Genomic DNA, 17211 nt, shown 5'->3' on the forward strand with positions numbered 1-17211 from the left:
AAATATCCAATGCGTCATTAAGAATGTAAATAGATTTTAAGATGCTTGTGGCCAGTGTGGTGAACAAGCATGATTAGAGCAGAGATTGACAAAGATGCATTGTTTCAAAATACCACCTGTTCCCACAATGATCTCCCATTTGCAGCTCAAATCTCCTTGGGCACACCCCTATAGATTTAGATTTACCTTCTGCTGCCTTGTCATCTACTTAGCTCTTAGCTCCATTTGGAATTCTCCCTTATTTCCAACACAGCATTTATTTTGTGTTTATCAGGGATCATACTGTTATATGATTCTCAGGTGATTTCTTCATGTCAGTGTAATACTTCAACACAAGGCTATGGGATTAATACGTACCTTATTTACTGGGAAACTGTATCAAACATTCCATAAACCAAGTGGTATGATCGTGTAAATCTTCTTCCACCACCTCAATCTCAATGTTACAAGATGTGCCACTTTCAGCTGTATCAGGAATAGCAACGGTCACTTGACCTTCAGTGCTTTCTCCCCTTTCAAGCTTAACCCTAAAGAGGGCACATAGGGCAAATAAATTATATTGGGTATATATGATCTTATCATGATGTTTATTAGAAAACATTGGATTTTTCAGACTTGAAAAAGTGACTAGGGTCTTCAAAAACTACCACAGTTCAAATGAAACGTAGAAACTAAACAAACAACATGGTATTGGTAAAAAAATTATATCCTTCTCGTCATGCTGCCGGGTATCTAGATAAAAAGTCTAAATGTAAGACAAATTGTAACAAATGATCATTCCATGTTCTTAAGAAAATTATTTCTCATGTGCCTCTGTTTTAATGGGTAACTTAGTATTTTGAAGCAATATTATTTGGGAAAGATTTGGTGCCACACAGAATATAGAGGTTAGTGGCACCGGCAACTTGATACTCCAAAGTAGAGGAGGGAAAATTAGGATTGCTCTCAAAGTAGAGGGAATCTAACACACACGTATAAACGTTGATACCTTAGCTCAGTAAAATAAACAGCCTGCTCAGCGAGCACATACATATGTGCCAAAACCACACATTTCAGTCTACTCAGCTAGCAACTTTGAGGTGAAGCGGGACAGTTTAGATTTCAAAAACTATTTTAATGTAATCTCACTTCCAAACAGAACTGTGTCAGTCTTTAAAACCTGGTGTAAAATTGGGGGAACCCCTAAACGTGCTGCTGTGAGTAAACCACTTTGGGGGCCAGGTAAATGATTTGGGGGCCAGAATAAAGCCCAGAATTGAGGTCAGAAGATCACTAATCTTGACATACCTCTCTGACATGCTTCAAACCTCCCAAAATGAGGTCACTCAAATCAAACCACGTTTAGTGGCATGGCGAGTGCAACAGGACACACCTATAACACCTTCAATATAGTCCAGTTCCCATCATAATGTCCAATGCAACTCTGGAACAAATCCTGGATGTCTTTAATTTGAACATTTCCAAAGCCCTGCACTGTCACCCCCATATAAATACCAGTTACAGAAGTTAGCCACCCAAAGTTGGCCAATCTAAAAAAATTAATACATTTGGAATGGGAATGGTGCAAAACTAACTTTGTGGAAGACATTATCAGGTGCAAAATGCACATAATGGAGCAAAATACAAAAGTGAACTCAGTTGAGAAAAATTCACCCTGCCACAAAATAGGTTCAGGCATTTTGCTTTGGAAGGCACCTGCTACAAGAGTATTAAAAGCAGAATGTTATCTCCATTGTCCTAACAAAAGTAAATATCACAATTCTTCGGCCACTTTTCAAAGATACTCCCCTTTGATATTTGGGAGTGGGTTTCAAAATTAACTTGAGAGCCAGAAGAGACACTAACCAAGAAAACGAATGCTCTGATGTAGACTCATCACAGACATTCATGTGACAGACATCTGAGGTTCTAGCCTTATTGCTAGAGCTGCCGACTTTGGAGCTGTTGAACCAGGTTTGAGCTTCTGCTTAACATCCTGTGATTCTGGGCAAATCACTTAATCTCACCGGACCTACCAAAAATTAATGTGTCCTTGTGTAACGTAACTGGTGCTCATGTAAAGCGTGCCAATACCTTCGGGTCAAGTTTGCGCTATATAAAAAAACTGCAAAAACAAAGAAATTATAATAAGCCAATGGGGCACAAAGTGGGCTGTGACATTATACAATACAGAGGGAGAAAGATCAGAGACATGCCATAGTTTAAGATTAATCAGATTTAGGGATAGCAAATGAACCCACCATTGAGCAACTCCCTATATAAAAAATGATGTCAATGACTCACAGCGATAAGACCTGTGAAAAGAAGAGGATATAGAGGCGGTCACCAGTAAATGACTTTCCAGAGGAAGTGCGACCTCAATGGATGGATGAGGACTGCTCAGGTGGAGAGACCCTACAGTCAATAAATCAATGAAGGAAGTAACTTCAGATGTTATAGACCTTCTCTAAGTGAGAGGCTGCTCAGCTAGAGTGGTATCAAATACACAATAGAGATAATTGCCTTTCCTTTTAGCCTTTTTATATAATTGCATGTTTTTATTCCACTTATCTCTGTGAACAAAGAAATGACAGTTCTAAAATGCCTCAATAGATGTGTCAATAATTTAACAATAAAGAGGGGGCGGGAGAGAGGTAAATCCTCATTAGATGAAACATCTGCCATAACCGCCTTCATACTGACTTAGAAAAAGAAGATACATGAATGCCTTGTGTGGGAGTGACTCTCACTCAGAATGAGTGACACTGGCACATTCGCTTAGTGAAGCCCCATTGTAATGTTATATTAATTACACCTTGAGAGCATATGAGCAAGAAGAGAGATTACCTTGAGGGGCTGTAGCTTTCCACAATGCTGCTCCCTGCCACACGGATGATGTACGTGGAAGTTTGCCCAATGTTCTGAATTGTAAAAGGAATGTCAGCTTTGCATCCTGGAGGTAAAGGCACAGCTCTGAATCCCTGAAATGAAAAAAAAGTGAGAGGTTGGTATCACTAGGGTGCTATAGAGGTGCCCCTCAAGTGGACACTTCGATTCAAACAAATCAAGGTGGAACGCAGGGTATGCACTGTCTAATTTAACACACTTTAGTAAGCCATGAAAGGTGTGGCGGGTTATACAAAGTTTACAGCTCCTGCAGGAGTGTAACACAGGCCCCCATAGCCCCCGCAGTGTGGGGGGGGGCATCATGCTCCAGAAGGGCCTCTTAGCAGAGTACTCCGGCCGGAGAGCCTGGGCCGTAGCCACGACGCAGGCAGCATGTGCAGTATTATTACAACTCTTTATATTAAAATGTGCACAGTGTAAAAAGAAAATATTCAACCTTAAAATACACCCTTACTTCAAATACATAACCTATGCAATGAGGCCCCTTCCAAAACACAGCAGTTGTTGTGTTGCTGATAGTAGGCTGCAGAAGCAGGAGGGCAGTTTGTTGTCCAGGGTATGACCTCTGAGAGAGGCGGAGGCACGATAGACCACGTGCATGAAAAGTTAACCTCCCTCAACATTGTCTCTGCATACGTGCTGGGAGTCTGACCTGACTAGAGAAAAAGAGCGGGCAATTCCAAAGAGGGACAGAAAGTCTCTCTTTTTGCCTGTACCCTGTCTGAATCATTCCGACACACAGGAAATGGAACTGAATCTTTCCCCAGACATGACACCCTCTTTAAAACTGTGGTGTGGGTAAGTTGCATTTCTTTCACTTATGCACTCTCTAGCAGAAAGGGAACCACTGGACAACTTTCCTGATATATTGCAATGAGGTGTAAATGCAACAAAAGAAATGTTTGAAATGTATAACTGCAGTTGGAGTTTTAATGTATTCCCAGAACATCAGGTTTTACTTTCACACTTCAGAATTGTTTCTTGCATACTTATAAATGGTGCCAGTGGGCCCTATTATATGTAACACAATCAACCACTCAAAATTGTAATCCAATCACACTTTGAATTTCTGTTTTACACAAACATCATGCCTGTGAACATGCGTTAGATAGTGTTACGTGAAATAAAGGACAGCTCTAAAGCCTGCTACATGACCTAATGCCCCTTGGTAGCTTTGCACACCTGTCCCTCCTAACAGTATGTACATGTTTTGTGAGGGAGCCTTGAAATGATGATTGCTTCCTGTCTCTTTATTTTGTAAATATCAGTGAGGTTTGCACAGTTGTCATCTACGGTATTTATTTTGTAAAGGTGAGTTTCAACACCTGAAAACCCTGATATAGTGCGCTCTACAAATATGCATGATATAACATTTACTTCCAGTGACCTACCTGTTTTAAGACCTGCGGCCCATGCTGCTCATGTTTTGTGCAAGTTTTTCACTCATCTCCTACCATTCTCTACCTATATTGTGATGGAGCGTTCTCCTGCTTCTTCATATAACTATGTGAAGGACACTTGCACAACTCCTTTCTGTGATGCACCATGTTGTGGGAGAGATGCCTGCCCAACTAATTTCCATGGATCAGCTGCTTTTCCTGAGAGTAATTTTTAGGGTCCAGCCTGCGAGAGCATGCGTCTTGCTTACGAGACACTCGTGTTTAGAGAAAAGGGCTTGGAGCCCGCCAGTTTCTTACCATTTTGCTTGCGTGGCACTCTTCTTTACACCCTAGTAATTCGTCACTGCATGCCTAACATAATTTCCGTTCATATCTGTGGAGCAGGGACCAAGCACTGATTGATTCAACTTAATCAGTGTCCGTCCGCTACTCCTGACGTGATTGAGGTACTATTTTGTTCTTTTTAACTTTTAGTGCCCTGCAAACAGACGGCATATGACTGGCAAAATAATACCCAGCAGGACAAATAAAATTGCAAAAGTTTAATTTCTACAGTAAATTTTATTTTATTTTGGCAAGTCTTCTTTTCTGACTTTGCACTCATGCTTTATATCATTTTTGATCATGGGCGCTATTCTCAAAAATTTAGGATTATGTTATTGCAAAGCGACATCCTTTCTTTCTTATGTGAAATTTCTGAAATGATGCTTTAACACATAATCGTGCAGTACACCCAAAACCACCCCACTCAAATCCGCCCCACTCAATTCAATCCACACCACACCAATCCATCCAACCCACTCACCCCAATCAAATCCACTCCAAACCTGCACACTCCAATCCTCCCAACCCGTCCCACTCTAGTCTGCCCCACTCCAATCCAAAACAATCTGCCCCACTCCAAAACAATCTGCCTCACTGCATTCTGCCCTATTCCAGTCCCAAACAATCTGCCCCACTGCAATCTGCCCTATTCCAGTCCCAAACAAGCTGCCCCACTTCAATCCAAAACAATCTGCCCCACTCCAACTGCCCCACTCCAGTCCAATCCACCTCACCCTAATCCACCCACTCCAAACCAATTCACCCCACTTCAATCTGAAACAATCTTTCTCACTCCAATCTGCCCCAACCCAAAACAATCTGACCCTCTCCAATTTTCTCACTCCAAACTGCCCCACTCCGATCCAAAACAGTCTCCTTCATTCCAATCTGCCCCACTCCAATCAAAAACAATCTACCCCACTCCAATCCAAACAATGCGCCCCACTCCAATCCAAAACAATTTGCCCCACTTCACTCCAAACAATCTGCCCCACTCCAATCCCAAACAGTCTGCCCCACTCCAATCCAAAACAATCTGCCCCAGCCAATCAGCCCCACTCCAATCCAAACAATCTGCCCCACTCCAATCAGCCCCACTCCAATGTGCCCTACTCCAATCCAAAACAATTTACCCCACTCCAAATTCAAAGCATTCCTCCCCACTCCAATCCAACCACTTTACCCTAATCCAATCCACCCTGCTCCAATCCAATCCATCCCACCCAAATCCAATTTACCCCACTCCAATCTAATTCGCCCCACCCCAATTCAATCCACCTCAATCCAATGCACCCCAATCTGTTCACCCACCCAATCCAATCCACCCCTCTGCAATCCAATCGAATCCACTGCAATCCACCCCATGCCAATCTAGTCCACCCACTCCAATCCACCCAACCCCACTCAATCCAAACCACTCTATCCCAATCCAATCCACCCCGATCCACTCCAGTCCAGTCCATCCCACTACCTCAGCCCACTCTACCCTATTCCACCACACTCCACTCCACACCACTCTACGGTAGTGCACTCTGACACTGCAATCTATAACACTCTCTCCCACTGAACAAGTGACCTCTACTCCCGTCTACTCAACTCTATGACACTCTACTCCCCCTACTCCAACAAATCCAGTGTACGGAACTCCACTCCCACCCACTTTACTCTAGGACACTCCGTGCCACTAACTTGTAGACACCACGCTGGACAGCAGCCACACTGGCGTACAACATGGAAAAACCAAAGTTCCAAAGCCAACAGCTCTAGTATAGGCAAGACCTATTGGCTTTGCCAGTGCTTAATATAGTTGCTGTCTATATTGTGCCTTTTTTGTCCTAGTCTAGGAAAGCTTGCATTGCATCTGCCAATGTTTCTATGTTTGAAGAAAACTTGCAGAGGTACTTTTGTGTTTTACCTCTACTGCTTGTGTGAGCGAAGCTTCTAGTCCTGCTGCCTAAGGTATACCTATTCTCTGTGTGAAGAACTCTCACCTTCTAGCCAGTGTTCTATCTGGTTTGTGTTGCCAAGAAGCCTGCAATGCTGCTATCTGTGCAGTACAATTACTGCATATGAGTTAAGTTTAAAATGCTACTGCTTCTGTCTCCTGCTCCCTATGAGAGAAACCTTATTTGTAGCTGCTTTTACATTCTGTTGCAAATATTTCAGTGATTTCTTTGCCCCCACACCATTGAGCTATATACACTCAACCACAGTGTCCTAAGAGATCTGTGTGAGAAACTGACTTGACTGGGTTGAAGGACCACAGTGATGGACTGCAGAGAACAATTTGCGAGAGAAGAACAAACACAATGCTGTCAAGGAAGAGGCAGGACAACAGGCAAAGATGGGAGGAAATAAATGAAAGTGGAAGAGGAAAGGAAAATGAAGTAACTCCTTGATACGATAGACCTTTGCAACTACCACACTATTTCTCTCCTTCCCATTTCAAAATAAGCTTTAGATTTGGCATCTTGGACTCAAATAAGTATCGCATAGAGCAGCATGGCCTCCTCCATCATGTATATGCAGACGTTCTTCTACACCATAGAATGGGATTGAAAGTGCTGTTGAATCTGGGTAACCTGAGGGGAGAGGTGTATGCTGGCTGTCAGTGTCCACATTCTTTTAGATCTGGTTGCATTATTCACAATTAACATCTGTCATAATGGATTTTACAGAGGTGGGTATTCAAGTCAGTCTAAATAAACATTGCTAAGACAGTGCCTTGAATACCTACCCATGATTGAATTTAACAAAATCTCAGCAGCCTTGGTTTCCCAGTGTTGCTAGTTGTAAGAACTTGGAGTATTGGTTGGGAGAGTAAACACGCACCTCAAACAATATTCACAAGCCTTATCAGCATAAACCACTAGAGTAACTAACTAAACCTATGCTTAACTCTGGTAGCTTGCCACACAACAGTCAGTCTTACCTTTGGGGTAATGTGTAACTTATGTATGCAGTACTCAAACAGTAATAAAGTGAAAACACAACAAAACAAAAATCTCAAGACAATTTAGGAAAATATAGTACATTTTAATAAACAAGACTATACCAAAGCAATAAAAATCCAATAAGTAGAACCGGAGATACGAATAAGCAGCAATCGTGGCCATCTGATCGTGTTAGACCAGTTCAATATAAAAAATTAAGTATGACCGTGATGAAGCGTGGGTCGTATGCAGGGACTAGGTTCCTGCCAGTGGAAGGTTTACCTTTTGACTTAGAAAGTTTTATGGGGAAAATGTGGTTTCTGAAAAGTCATCCGCGGGACAAGCTGGATCTGATGTGGTGTTTGATGACGGTGGGTTGCTTATGAGCGGAATCACAGTGCGGTTGTCGACGAAGCCGGGAAAGTGAGTGGGCGCAGTTTGAAGTCCATGCCTCAGATTGTCTCAAGGTTGATCGGATGCTGTTTGACATGGATTCTGGTGTGGCCCTCTCTATGTTCAGACTTAGAAACGTTTCTAGAAGTCATATCTCCTTAAATGGGGCAAACAAGAAAGTCGAGACCGACAGAAGGGGGGTTGGGAGCACATTGCCTCACATCCCAGCACGACTGGCAATTTGATATCAATGACAGCAGGTCTGCCTGCGATCCCGGTCTGTCAGTCCTCCAGGCGGAAAGCCGCCAGAAAGTTTCTGAGTCCCACATCCTGCAGTTTAGGGACAGGAGGAGTAGACTTTAATACCAGCCAAAGGTCTGTGCATAATTACATTGATTTACTATTGCATGGTTACCATTTGTAAATGCCTTGCACTTGAAAATGAAGCCATTTACCTATGTACAACTACCAGTCTGCCTCCAGATCATGCTGTAGCTATGAGACTACTACCTTACACGTCGTAAACAATGCCCTCCTAATCCCAGATGAAGTTACCACTGCCTCCTGATATTTCTGGACCTCTCAGCTTCCTTCAACACACACCGATGATACTCAGTTTTACTTGAAAGTCTCCTCCACTTCTAACATCCAGTGACTCAAACACTGCCTGCATATCATGCCAACCTGGATGCCCAGCACCTAGCAGAAGCTCAACCCAACCAAGATAGAATTTCTGTTGTTTGAAAAAGCACCCAAACACAGTGTGCAATTTCAAATCTTGCATACTGTACATTTCCACTACAAATACTACTTGGGAAAGAATATACGTATTGTGCACAGCTTTATGTTCCATCATAGCTGAGGTTCACGCCCCCCATAAAATATGATTCTGGCTACGAGACTGCGGTAAGCTCCTGATTGTGTCCAGAGGGGGCCCCTCCACATACCTTGCAGGTAAGTGGAGGGGCCACTGAGCTTCTGCTGCCTCAAACTCCCTTCCAGTGGCTTTACGTCTATCCGAACACAACCTTCATGCACAAACTCCTAGAACCACGAAACCGCATGTCTACCCACTAAACAAGCATTCTTTCTTAACGCCACTGCTTTTTCTGCACCTACCTAGACATTTTTAGGTCGAGCTACAGCGCACATGCGCTGTCTGCAAAATCTGCAGTAATCAATAATACCGACTTTTCTCCTGCCTGTAATTACCATTATATTTTACAGAACAATGGTCCCTACTTATGCACAATTTCAAACTGATAATCAAAACACTTAATAAGTGTAGTGTTTACTGTCCAGCCGGACAGAAAGCTTTTTATTAAGCGTATAAATTCAAAAATATATAAAAGTTGTAAGAACACACAGTAACAAGTGGGCACAGCTGTGACCCACAACATAAAGGACAGAACAACGAAAGCAATGGCCAAAGGGCAAAGCTACAATTGGTCTGTGAACTTGTTTTCAGTTTTTACAGACATGAATTTTTTTTTTGCTGCACTCGCCACTGAGCCTCCAGTTTCCCGAAACGGGCTATCATGCCACGGGCAGACCATACCTTCTGCTAAGCTGTCCCTTAACGAGACTGCTCCGTGATATCACCACGAGCTACTTGCCACTCTATAATTTACTGAAACTGTATTTCATCTTACGTACAGAAAGGCTTAGTGATAACAATTTATAGGGCAACAATGTGCATTCTTTTGTCCTGATGATGATGCCCAGAGTGTAGTGAGGCATCGAAACGTCGTCGACTTTTGAAAAAACCTCTTATGCAATATGACACAGAAGTACTGTAAAAATGCAACGTTTTGGTTTTCAAAAAAATTAATGTCTGTAAAAACTGAAAACAAGTTCACAGACCTATTGTAGCTTTGCCCTTTGGCCATTGCTTTCGTTGTTCTGTCCTTTATGTTGTGGGTCACGGCTGTGCCCACTTGTTACTGTGTGTTCTTACAACTTTTATATATTTTTGAATTTATACGCTTAATAAAAAGCTTTCTGTCCGGCTGGACAGTAAACACTACACTTATTAAGTGTTTTGATTATCAGTTTGAAATTGTGCATAAGTAGGGACCATTGTTCTGTAAAATATGTAGACTACCCAAGGTCCCTGCAAACATACCTTTAGGGTTCCCTTGTCTGTTTTAATGTAATTACCATTGGCTACCTCCGTTGTCCTTCTACACTGCCTCCTAACTCGTTGGTTTTGCTGATACATCACTTCCCTTCAGACTGAGGCGTACTGTTGAAGTACGGTTTCCTTACACATTGATTCTTCAGCTGTTGTGTGTGAGAACTCTTTCTTTTAAATTGGGCAGTGCTTATTTTCAATGTAGAAGTGGCCAGCTCTGTCTTGGCTTCCCATTTATCTGTCTATCTCTGGATTGCCAATTGTGGTTTACGCTCCGCTGAATTTCATTTTAGGAAACTTTTCGAACTTCGCCCCGTCACTGGTATTGTGTGTGGGACAGGTTGTTGGTTGGTGGACAAGAAACTTCCCATCAAGCCTTAAAAAATAAAACGTTGCACTGGCTAGAGTCCAACAGACCCCTTCCTAGGGGCCTTGATGGATAAATTATAGGAGTCAGAAGGGTGGGATGGGTGGGTTATGGTCACAAGCATTTGGAAGGAGACTGTGTGGTGGTCAATTTCAGGGATAGTAGAGTAGCACAAACCATCTGCAATTATAAACCTAATCCCGGGGGCCCAGGAATTGGTATAGTGGACCTAACCTTTTTTTATCCAAGATCAGTCATTACCCCGATTGAACGAGAATTCGCAATGTGTTGGAGCAATAGCTCTGCCTATTCTGAATTTCCTGCTAATCCACAATTCCACCCTCAGGTAGTCTGGCCATCGCCTGGGTGGAGACCACCAGGATATTGAACTGACGGTATCGTTGGGGAGGTTCTTGGAGTCGGTAACTCAGGTGATGTCACTGAGCTGAGTGGGCTGACCATTGACTATGGCACACTCCCCCTTAGTATAGTAGTCCCCACCCCTATACCAGAGAGTAATCAGCTTCCCGGGAGGCAAGGTGGGGTTGGTAGCCTAACGACCCAGGACCTGCTGGAGGGTGGAGGAGGCTTCGACTCTGGCGGTGACCCAGCTGTGGCGGATCCAGTCCTCAGGATTTTCAGCTGGAACATCGCAGGAATCGATAGGAAGTTGGGGTTGCCTGACTGGAACGCTCTAGTTGAGGGATATTCCATCTGTATATTCCAGGAGACGTGGGGTAGGGAGCCCTGTCATAAGGTGGGATATTCATCCCACTTTGTTCCAGCTGTCCCCCCTTTGTCAGGGAGGGGTCGCCCTTCGGGTGGTCTCCTCATTTGGGTTGCTGTCTCTTTAGATTGCAGGGTGAAGGAGCACCCCACAAACTCACCTGATATCCTCAACATCACGTTAAAGGATTCTCGGGGATGGCTGCTCCTAGACATCTTCAATATCTATGCTAGAGGTACTAGGGGAGGTGTACAATCGCCCATCATTGCTCTTTTGGAAGATCTCCTTAGGCAGCGGCCAAAAAAATCGTGCATTTTGGTGGCGGGTGATCTAAATTGTACGTTTGAGCCCCTAGGCCTTGATGACATGCTAGTTGGGAACAAAAGGGGTTAGGTCCTTTATGTGGTGAGGGCTAGACCTAATATCAATAGTGAACAACACAAAGTACCCAAACCACAGTGACTCAATACGTTTTTTTGATACATGGTAAGAAACCAATTTATTGTCGCTTCCCTAGACACCATTACTTTGTGTAAATCATTTTGTATTTTTTATATTTTCAAAGAATTGCTGACAGAAAAAGACATTGATTGCAAATATTTACGAGGCTAAACAAACTTTAACAAACATTCAAGGCAAAGACTATTTACACATTTAGAAACCATTATGTCACACATTAGAAAGTATTCTCACATCAGACATTAAATAAAACAATTATTGAAAAAATAATACCAACATTTTTATCACAAACAACAAAAAAAATTGCAAACACTGAAAGAGAGAAACTAGGGGTTGGGAGGATAGAATATAAGTAATTAAATGACTTATATATATTTTAATGCTGGACCAGCCGGTGTTGTTTGGGAGATACAAAGTATCATTGTTGTACAAAAGCTAGGACCGGCTGGTCCAGCATTAAAATATATATAAGTCATTTAATTACTTATATTCTATCCTCCCAACCCCTAGATGGCCAGTGTATCTAACTGTGGGAGGCGACTGAAGTGGGCCAAGCTCGTTTTATCTGTTGAGAAAGTCACAGCCATAGGGGCACTGCTGGCCGCAGCCCAGAGCAATCTAGGCTCATTGTCTCATGCGCCTGAGGAGGCCACGCAGATTTTTTGTGACCTAACTAGGTAGGGCCCTAAGTAAGCTTTTCATCTCACCTAGTAGTTCCTTTGGTGCGACTAACAGGTCTAAACCCATGAACAGACAGGGATGATTTACGAAAAAATGCAGGACCATGAAAAAAGCCTTGATAGGGGCAGTCAAATCCAGGTCCCAACTAGCAATTAGGACAGCAAGGAAGGATTACTCCCACACCTTAAGGGCAGCGAAAAAGGAGTGGGAGGAGACGTTTTGTGAAGACCTTTTGGTAGCAAGCAAGGGAAAGGATGCAAGGGGCCTTTGGAGCTTGGTTAGAACAAGGAATAGGCCAGCTGTATCGCTGGTTGCGTGTAACATCCCGTCCAGATCTGGTACAACCACTTTGAGGCCCTGTATTCTCAACCTGAAGGGGACCTTAGTGAGCCTTTTTCCTTGGAGGATGATGTTATTGTTAGTGGCATTGATGGCTTTACCGCGAGGGAGGTGGAGGCCGTAATAAAGTCCTTGATCCCATTAAAAGCAGCTGGGCCGGATGGGATACCAGATGACTTGCTACGAACCGATCCCAAGGAATGGGGACATCTGGTCGCTACACTACTAAATGCAATTGTGAAGGGCGCATTAGTACCTGATTCCTGGAAAGGGGTGGGGGTTGTCCCGATATTCAAAAAGTGGTGTCGGGGCAACCCCGCTAATTACAGGCCCATTAGTCTCATCGACTCTTCCCAAAAGGTGGTCGGGAAGGTGATTTTGGGGAGGGTCCTCCAATGGGCTGATAACCACAAGATACTGTCTGACTTTCAGGCGGGATTCCGTTCAGGTACTGGGACGATCGAACAGGCCTTCAGGCTGATGCTCCTGTATTGGAAAGTGGTGGTGCTGGGCAAGGGCAGTCTTTATTTGGCCTTCATTGACCTGAAGACTGCCTTTGACCTAGTACCTAGGGAGGAGCTATGGAGGGTTCTGCAGGGGCTGGGGCTGCCCCCCTACATCCTGTCGCTTTTGATTAAACTTCATACAGACAATTATGCACAGGTGCGGTAGGGCACGAATGGGGAGAAAACCAATAGGATCCCAGTGTGTAGGGGCGTCCGCCAGGGATGTGTGTTAGCTCCCACACTATTCTCATTGTATGTGAATGGTGTGGTAGAGCACCTGCTCAAAGAACCAGCAGATGCTGCTGCATCCCTGGCGGGCACTCAGATCCCCACCCTGCTCTTTGCCGACGATACCCTTTTCATTGCAAAGACACCCAAGGGTCTCCAAAAGCTCCTCAACAGCTTCCAGGAGTTCTGCACTCTCAGGGGCTTGACGATCAATGTAGAGAAGACCAAATTCCTGACCATGAACCTTCTCAAAAAGCTAGCCCCCCCCCCCCCGGTTCTAAATACTGTTCCCCTGGAGAGGGTCTGCGAGTTTGATTATTTGGGGATCCGCCTCAGCAATTCCATGGGATGGACCCCCACATATTCAAAAGATGCTGCTCAGCCACAAAAGGGTGACTGGCGTCCTACTCAGGGAACATCGCTCATCCTCTAAACATTGCATCTCCCCGGTTATAGACATCTACAAAGCTAGAGGGGTTACTGCCGCCCTGTATGGGGTGGAGTTGTGGGGCACCTCAAACCTTGAGGTATTAGCAAAAGCGGAAAGTAAGTTTCCGAAAGATCTTATGGCTCTTCCATTAAGCACACCTACAGTCCCAGTGCTTCTCGACTTGGGCTGCAGACCAATTGCGAACCAGGCGCGACTCCGGCCCTTGCTCTTGTGGGCTCCCTTGTGGAGGGTCCCCGAGCTAGCCTCATATGCAGCAGGCCTGTCTGAGGTGATTGCAATGGAGGGATGGCATCGAATAAAATGGCTAAGGGATGTTAAGAGTCTATTGGGGGAGCTGGGTCTGGATGACTGTTGAGACCGCGGCACACATTCTTTTTGAATGCCTGGACTATTGTGCTCCAAGGAGGCGCTGGCTCATACCATTGTGTAGACTTTTAGGTACACGCCAGCATTTTTTGGCCCTCCGTATCTTACTGACTGGCACATCCTCCCCCATTGTCTGTGGTGTTACAAAATTTTGAAAATGGGCATGGGTGATCCGTTCAAAAAGGCTTTCCATTTCAATTTAATTCTTTTTTAACTATTTATTGTAATAGTTTCCGATTGTTTTATTCTTTTTAAATTACAATGTATTTTATTCTTGGCCTTGAGAATGTATTTTTAATGTATGTACTGCTTTTAAGATATTTATGTATCGAAATAAAGCATATATCACCTCACCACCTCAAGAAACTTCTAAAGTCCTTTATGTAAAATTGATTTCACTTTACGTCGTCCATGTGAGACATACAAACAGGAAGCTGCTCGAGATCGTTTTTCCCACCTCTGCTTTGTGGAATACAACTGAAAGCAGGAAGAGGGAACTAATTAGGGTGGCAAGAACATAATGTTTCATATCACTAAAAGGAAAGCTCCTCCTAGTTTTGGGCAATTATCATTCTAATTTTCACCTTTTTAGGTATTCCCATTGGAACATAGTGAAACTCATTTGCTGATGATGCGTTTATTCACCATCCAGTGAACAGACTTTCCATTATTCCAAGTTAGACACAAGCTGTAACACGTCGATGTGCATTCTCTGTAGAGCACAGCATGTGGTTCACATTAAGTGCATCCCGTGCCAACAGTCTACAATGTAGACTCTACGTGCATATTGCTCTAGAGGTATTTGCATCGTTTACACTGAGAACCTACCCCTTTCAACATAATACCTCGAATAGCAGCTTTTACTGGGCTTTGCGGTCGAGACAGGGTGCTTTTCAAATTAAGGCATTCACTTGCAACAATGCGGGCCATACTCAAATAAAGATTCCTTAAATGTAATTCCTCGCAAAATTGCGAGATCGCAATTAGCGATTTTTACATTTGGGATGCTGAATCCCAAATGCAAAAATCGCTCTCGCAAAGGGTCAGATTCTCAGAATCTGGCCCTTTGCGAGCGCAAAAAAGCTTGATGAATCAGGCGGTTAGAGTGTAATATACGTTTAAAAAGGTGGATAGGATATCTGTCACACTGTGACGTAGTACCCCGTCCGTCAATCTCTTATTCAAGCATATTCTTATGATGGAGTCCTAATATGAATATCCAGTACTTCACGTGTAAGAATATCACTCTTTTCTGAGCTGATGTGTAAATATTATTCTTCAGCATTTTGTATGTAGTAGTAACAATAGGTTTTAATGCAAACTATTGATTGATAGATTGTCATACACCAGGGAACAACAAAAGATTTTATTGTGCCACAGAAGAAAGCAGGCCAATCTAAAGAATTCTGCCAACTAACAAATATTGTACATTATGACTCGTGTCAGGAAAAATAGGTTTCACAATCCATCCTATGGTAATAGCAGCAAAGGCCCACCCAAATCAAGAGTATGCCCACCCGAAAGGTGCAAGCAGAATAGTTCTACTGGAATTCATGTGAATGGAGAATATGTCCAGCATAATTCATACCAAAGAAATATTTGCCCATCATAATTCGTGGGACAGAAGAATGTATCCTCCAGAATTCATACTGACAGAATACGTCCATCAGAATTAAAATGCAAGTATGTGCAAGCTGTATGCGGTTCTCAGACAGTGCTTCAGACAGTGCTTCCTTTACAAAAATAAAGAGTGCCGGTCCCTCAAAGCACTGCTCAGAAGTCCGCGGCCTGCACTATTAAATGTCAATGCCAAAACTGTGTAGTTTCCAATCCACCTCAGGCCTGTTTAATCTACTACCAGGCACACAAAGCACCTATGTTTCACTCTTGCAGGGTCCTGCTTTCGCTCTTGGTAACGTTATCTCATCTTCCTCTACCTCATTTTCCGTTTGTGTGTCTTTCCCTCTGACACCGTCTCAAATTAAGCGCCATCTCAGAATTCCTGTGCAAATGAATATTGTAAACTTGATTCATGTGCTACTGCTTTTTCCCTGAAGTTTAGGTGTACAAAGGTCAGCATAGTGACAATATCTTCTTGTGACAGCATTGTGCTAGAATGTTGGTGTCAAAATAAAGAAACATGCCCATAAAAGTCAATGTGTCCCTATCTATTCACAGATTCCAATGCTTAGAAAGGCAGGCGGGCATTGTCTGTCTGAGTAATGCGTGCCCATCAGTTACTGTGCACCAACAACACGCCTGTTGAATATGTTTATTCTACTGATAGTGTGCCAGCACCTTAGGTAGAGTGAACAGAATATTACCCCCCCCCCCCACCACCCCCAGCTGTGTGAGTAAGTCACGGGCCCTCCCGCCCTTCCTTCTCTCCCATCAATTTTGTACACCAAGACATTTTGTGCTGCTAGAACAGCCGCAGTTTATTCACAAAACAAGTTAGTACACTTTTGTCATGATGGCATTGGTCATCAACATACTAATTTCTGGCTTATCATGTACCTCAGCATAAGGCATTTTCATAACAGGTTACACAATGTACATCCAATCAATCAATCAATCAATCAATCAATCAATCATAGGCATTTATATCGCGCACTACTTACCCGGAGGGTCTCAAGGCGCTTGGGGGGGGTTCCGCTACTGCTCGAACAGCCAGGTCTTGAGCTTCTTCCTGAAGGAGAGGTGGTCTTGGGTCAGGCGTAGGTCGGTCGGGAGGGAGTTCCAAGTCTTGGCGGCCAGGTGGGAGAAGGACCTTCCTCCTGTTGTCGCTCTGCGGATGCGGGGGACGGCGGCAAGGGCGTGACTGGTCGAGCGGAGGTGGCGTTTGGGAGCGTAGAAGTTGAGGCGGCTGTTGAGGTAGGTCGGGCCTTGGTTGTGTAGGGCTTTGTGTGCGTGGGTGAGGAGCCGGAAGGTGATTCTTTTGTTGATCGGGAGCCAGTGCAGGTCTCTCAGGTGTCTGGAGATGTGGCTTCGTCTGGGGACGTCGAGGATGAGTCTCG

The 17211-nt window shown here is 43.9% G+C and overlaps 1 protein-coding gene across 1 annotated transcript in view; it reads right to left on the reverse strand.

The window, feature by feature from the left end:
• Positions 1-358: 358 nt before the first annotated feature.
• LOC147748339 (von Willebrand factor A domain-containing protein 7-like) overlaps positions 359-17211 on the reverse strand; it is a 434333-nt gene continuing 417480 nt past the window's right edge. Inside the window, exons 14-15 of the mRNA XM_086936415.1 lie at positions 2827-2960; positions 359-527 (exon numbers count right to left, since the gene is read on the reverse strand). Of these exons, the coding sequence (XP_086792541.1) occupies positions 359-527; positions 2827-2960 (303 nt within the window). The remainder of the gene's footprint in view (positions 528-2826; positions 2961-17211) is intronic.

The sequence above is a fragment of the Lissotriton vulgaris genome, chromosome 1_1, assembly GCF_964263255.1.
Source record: "Lissotriton vulgaris chromosome 1_1, aLisVul1.2, whole genome shotgun sequence".
NCBI classification, from domain to species: domain Eukaryota; kingdom Metazoa; phylum Chordata; class Amphibia; order Caudata; family Salamandridae; genus Lissotriton; species Lissotriton vulgaris.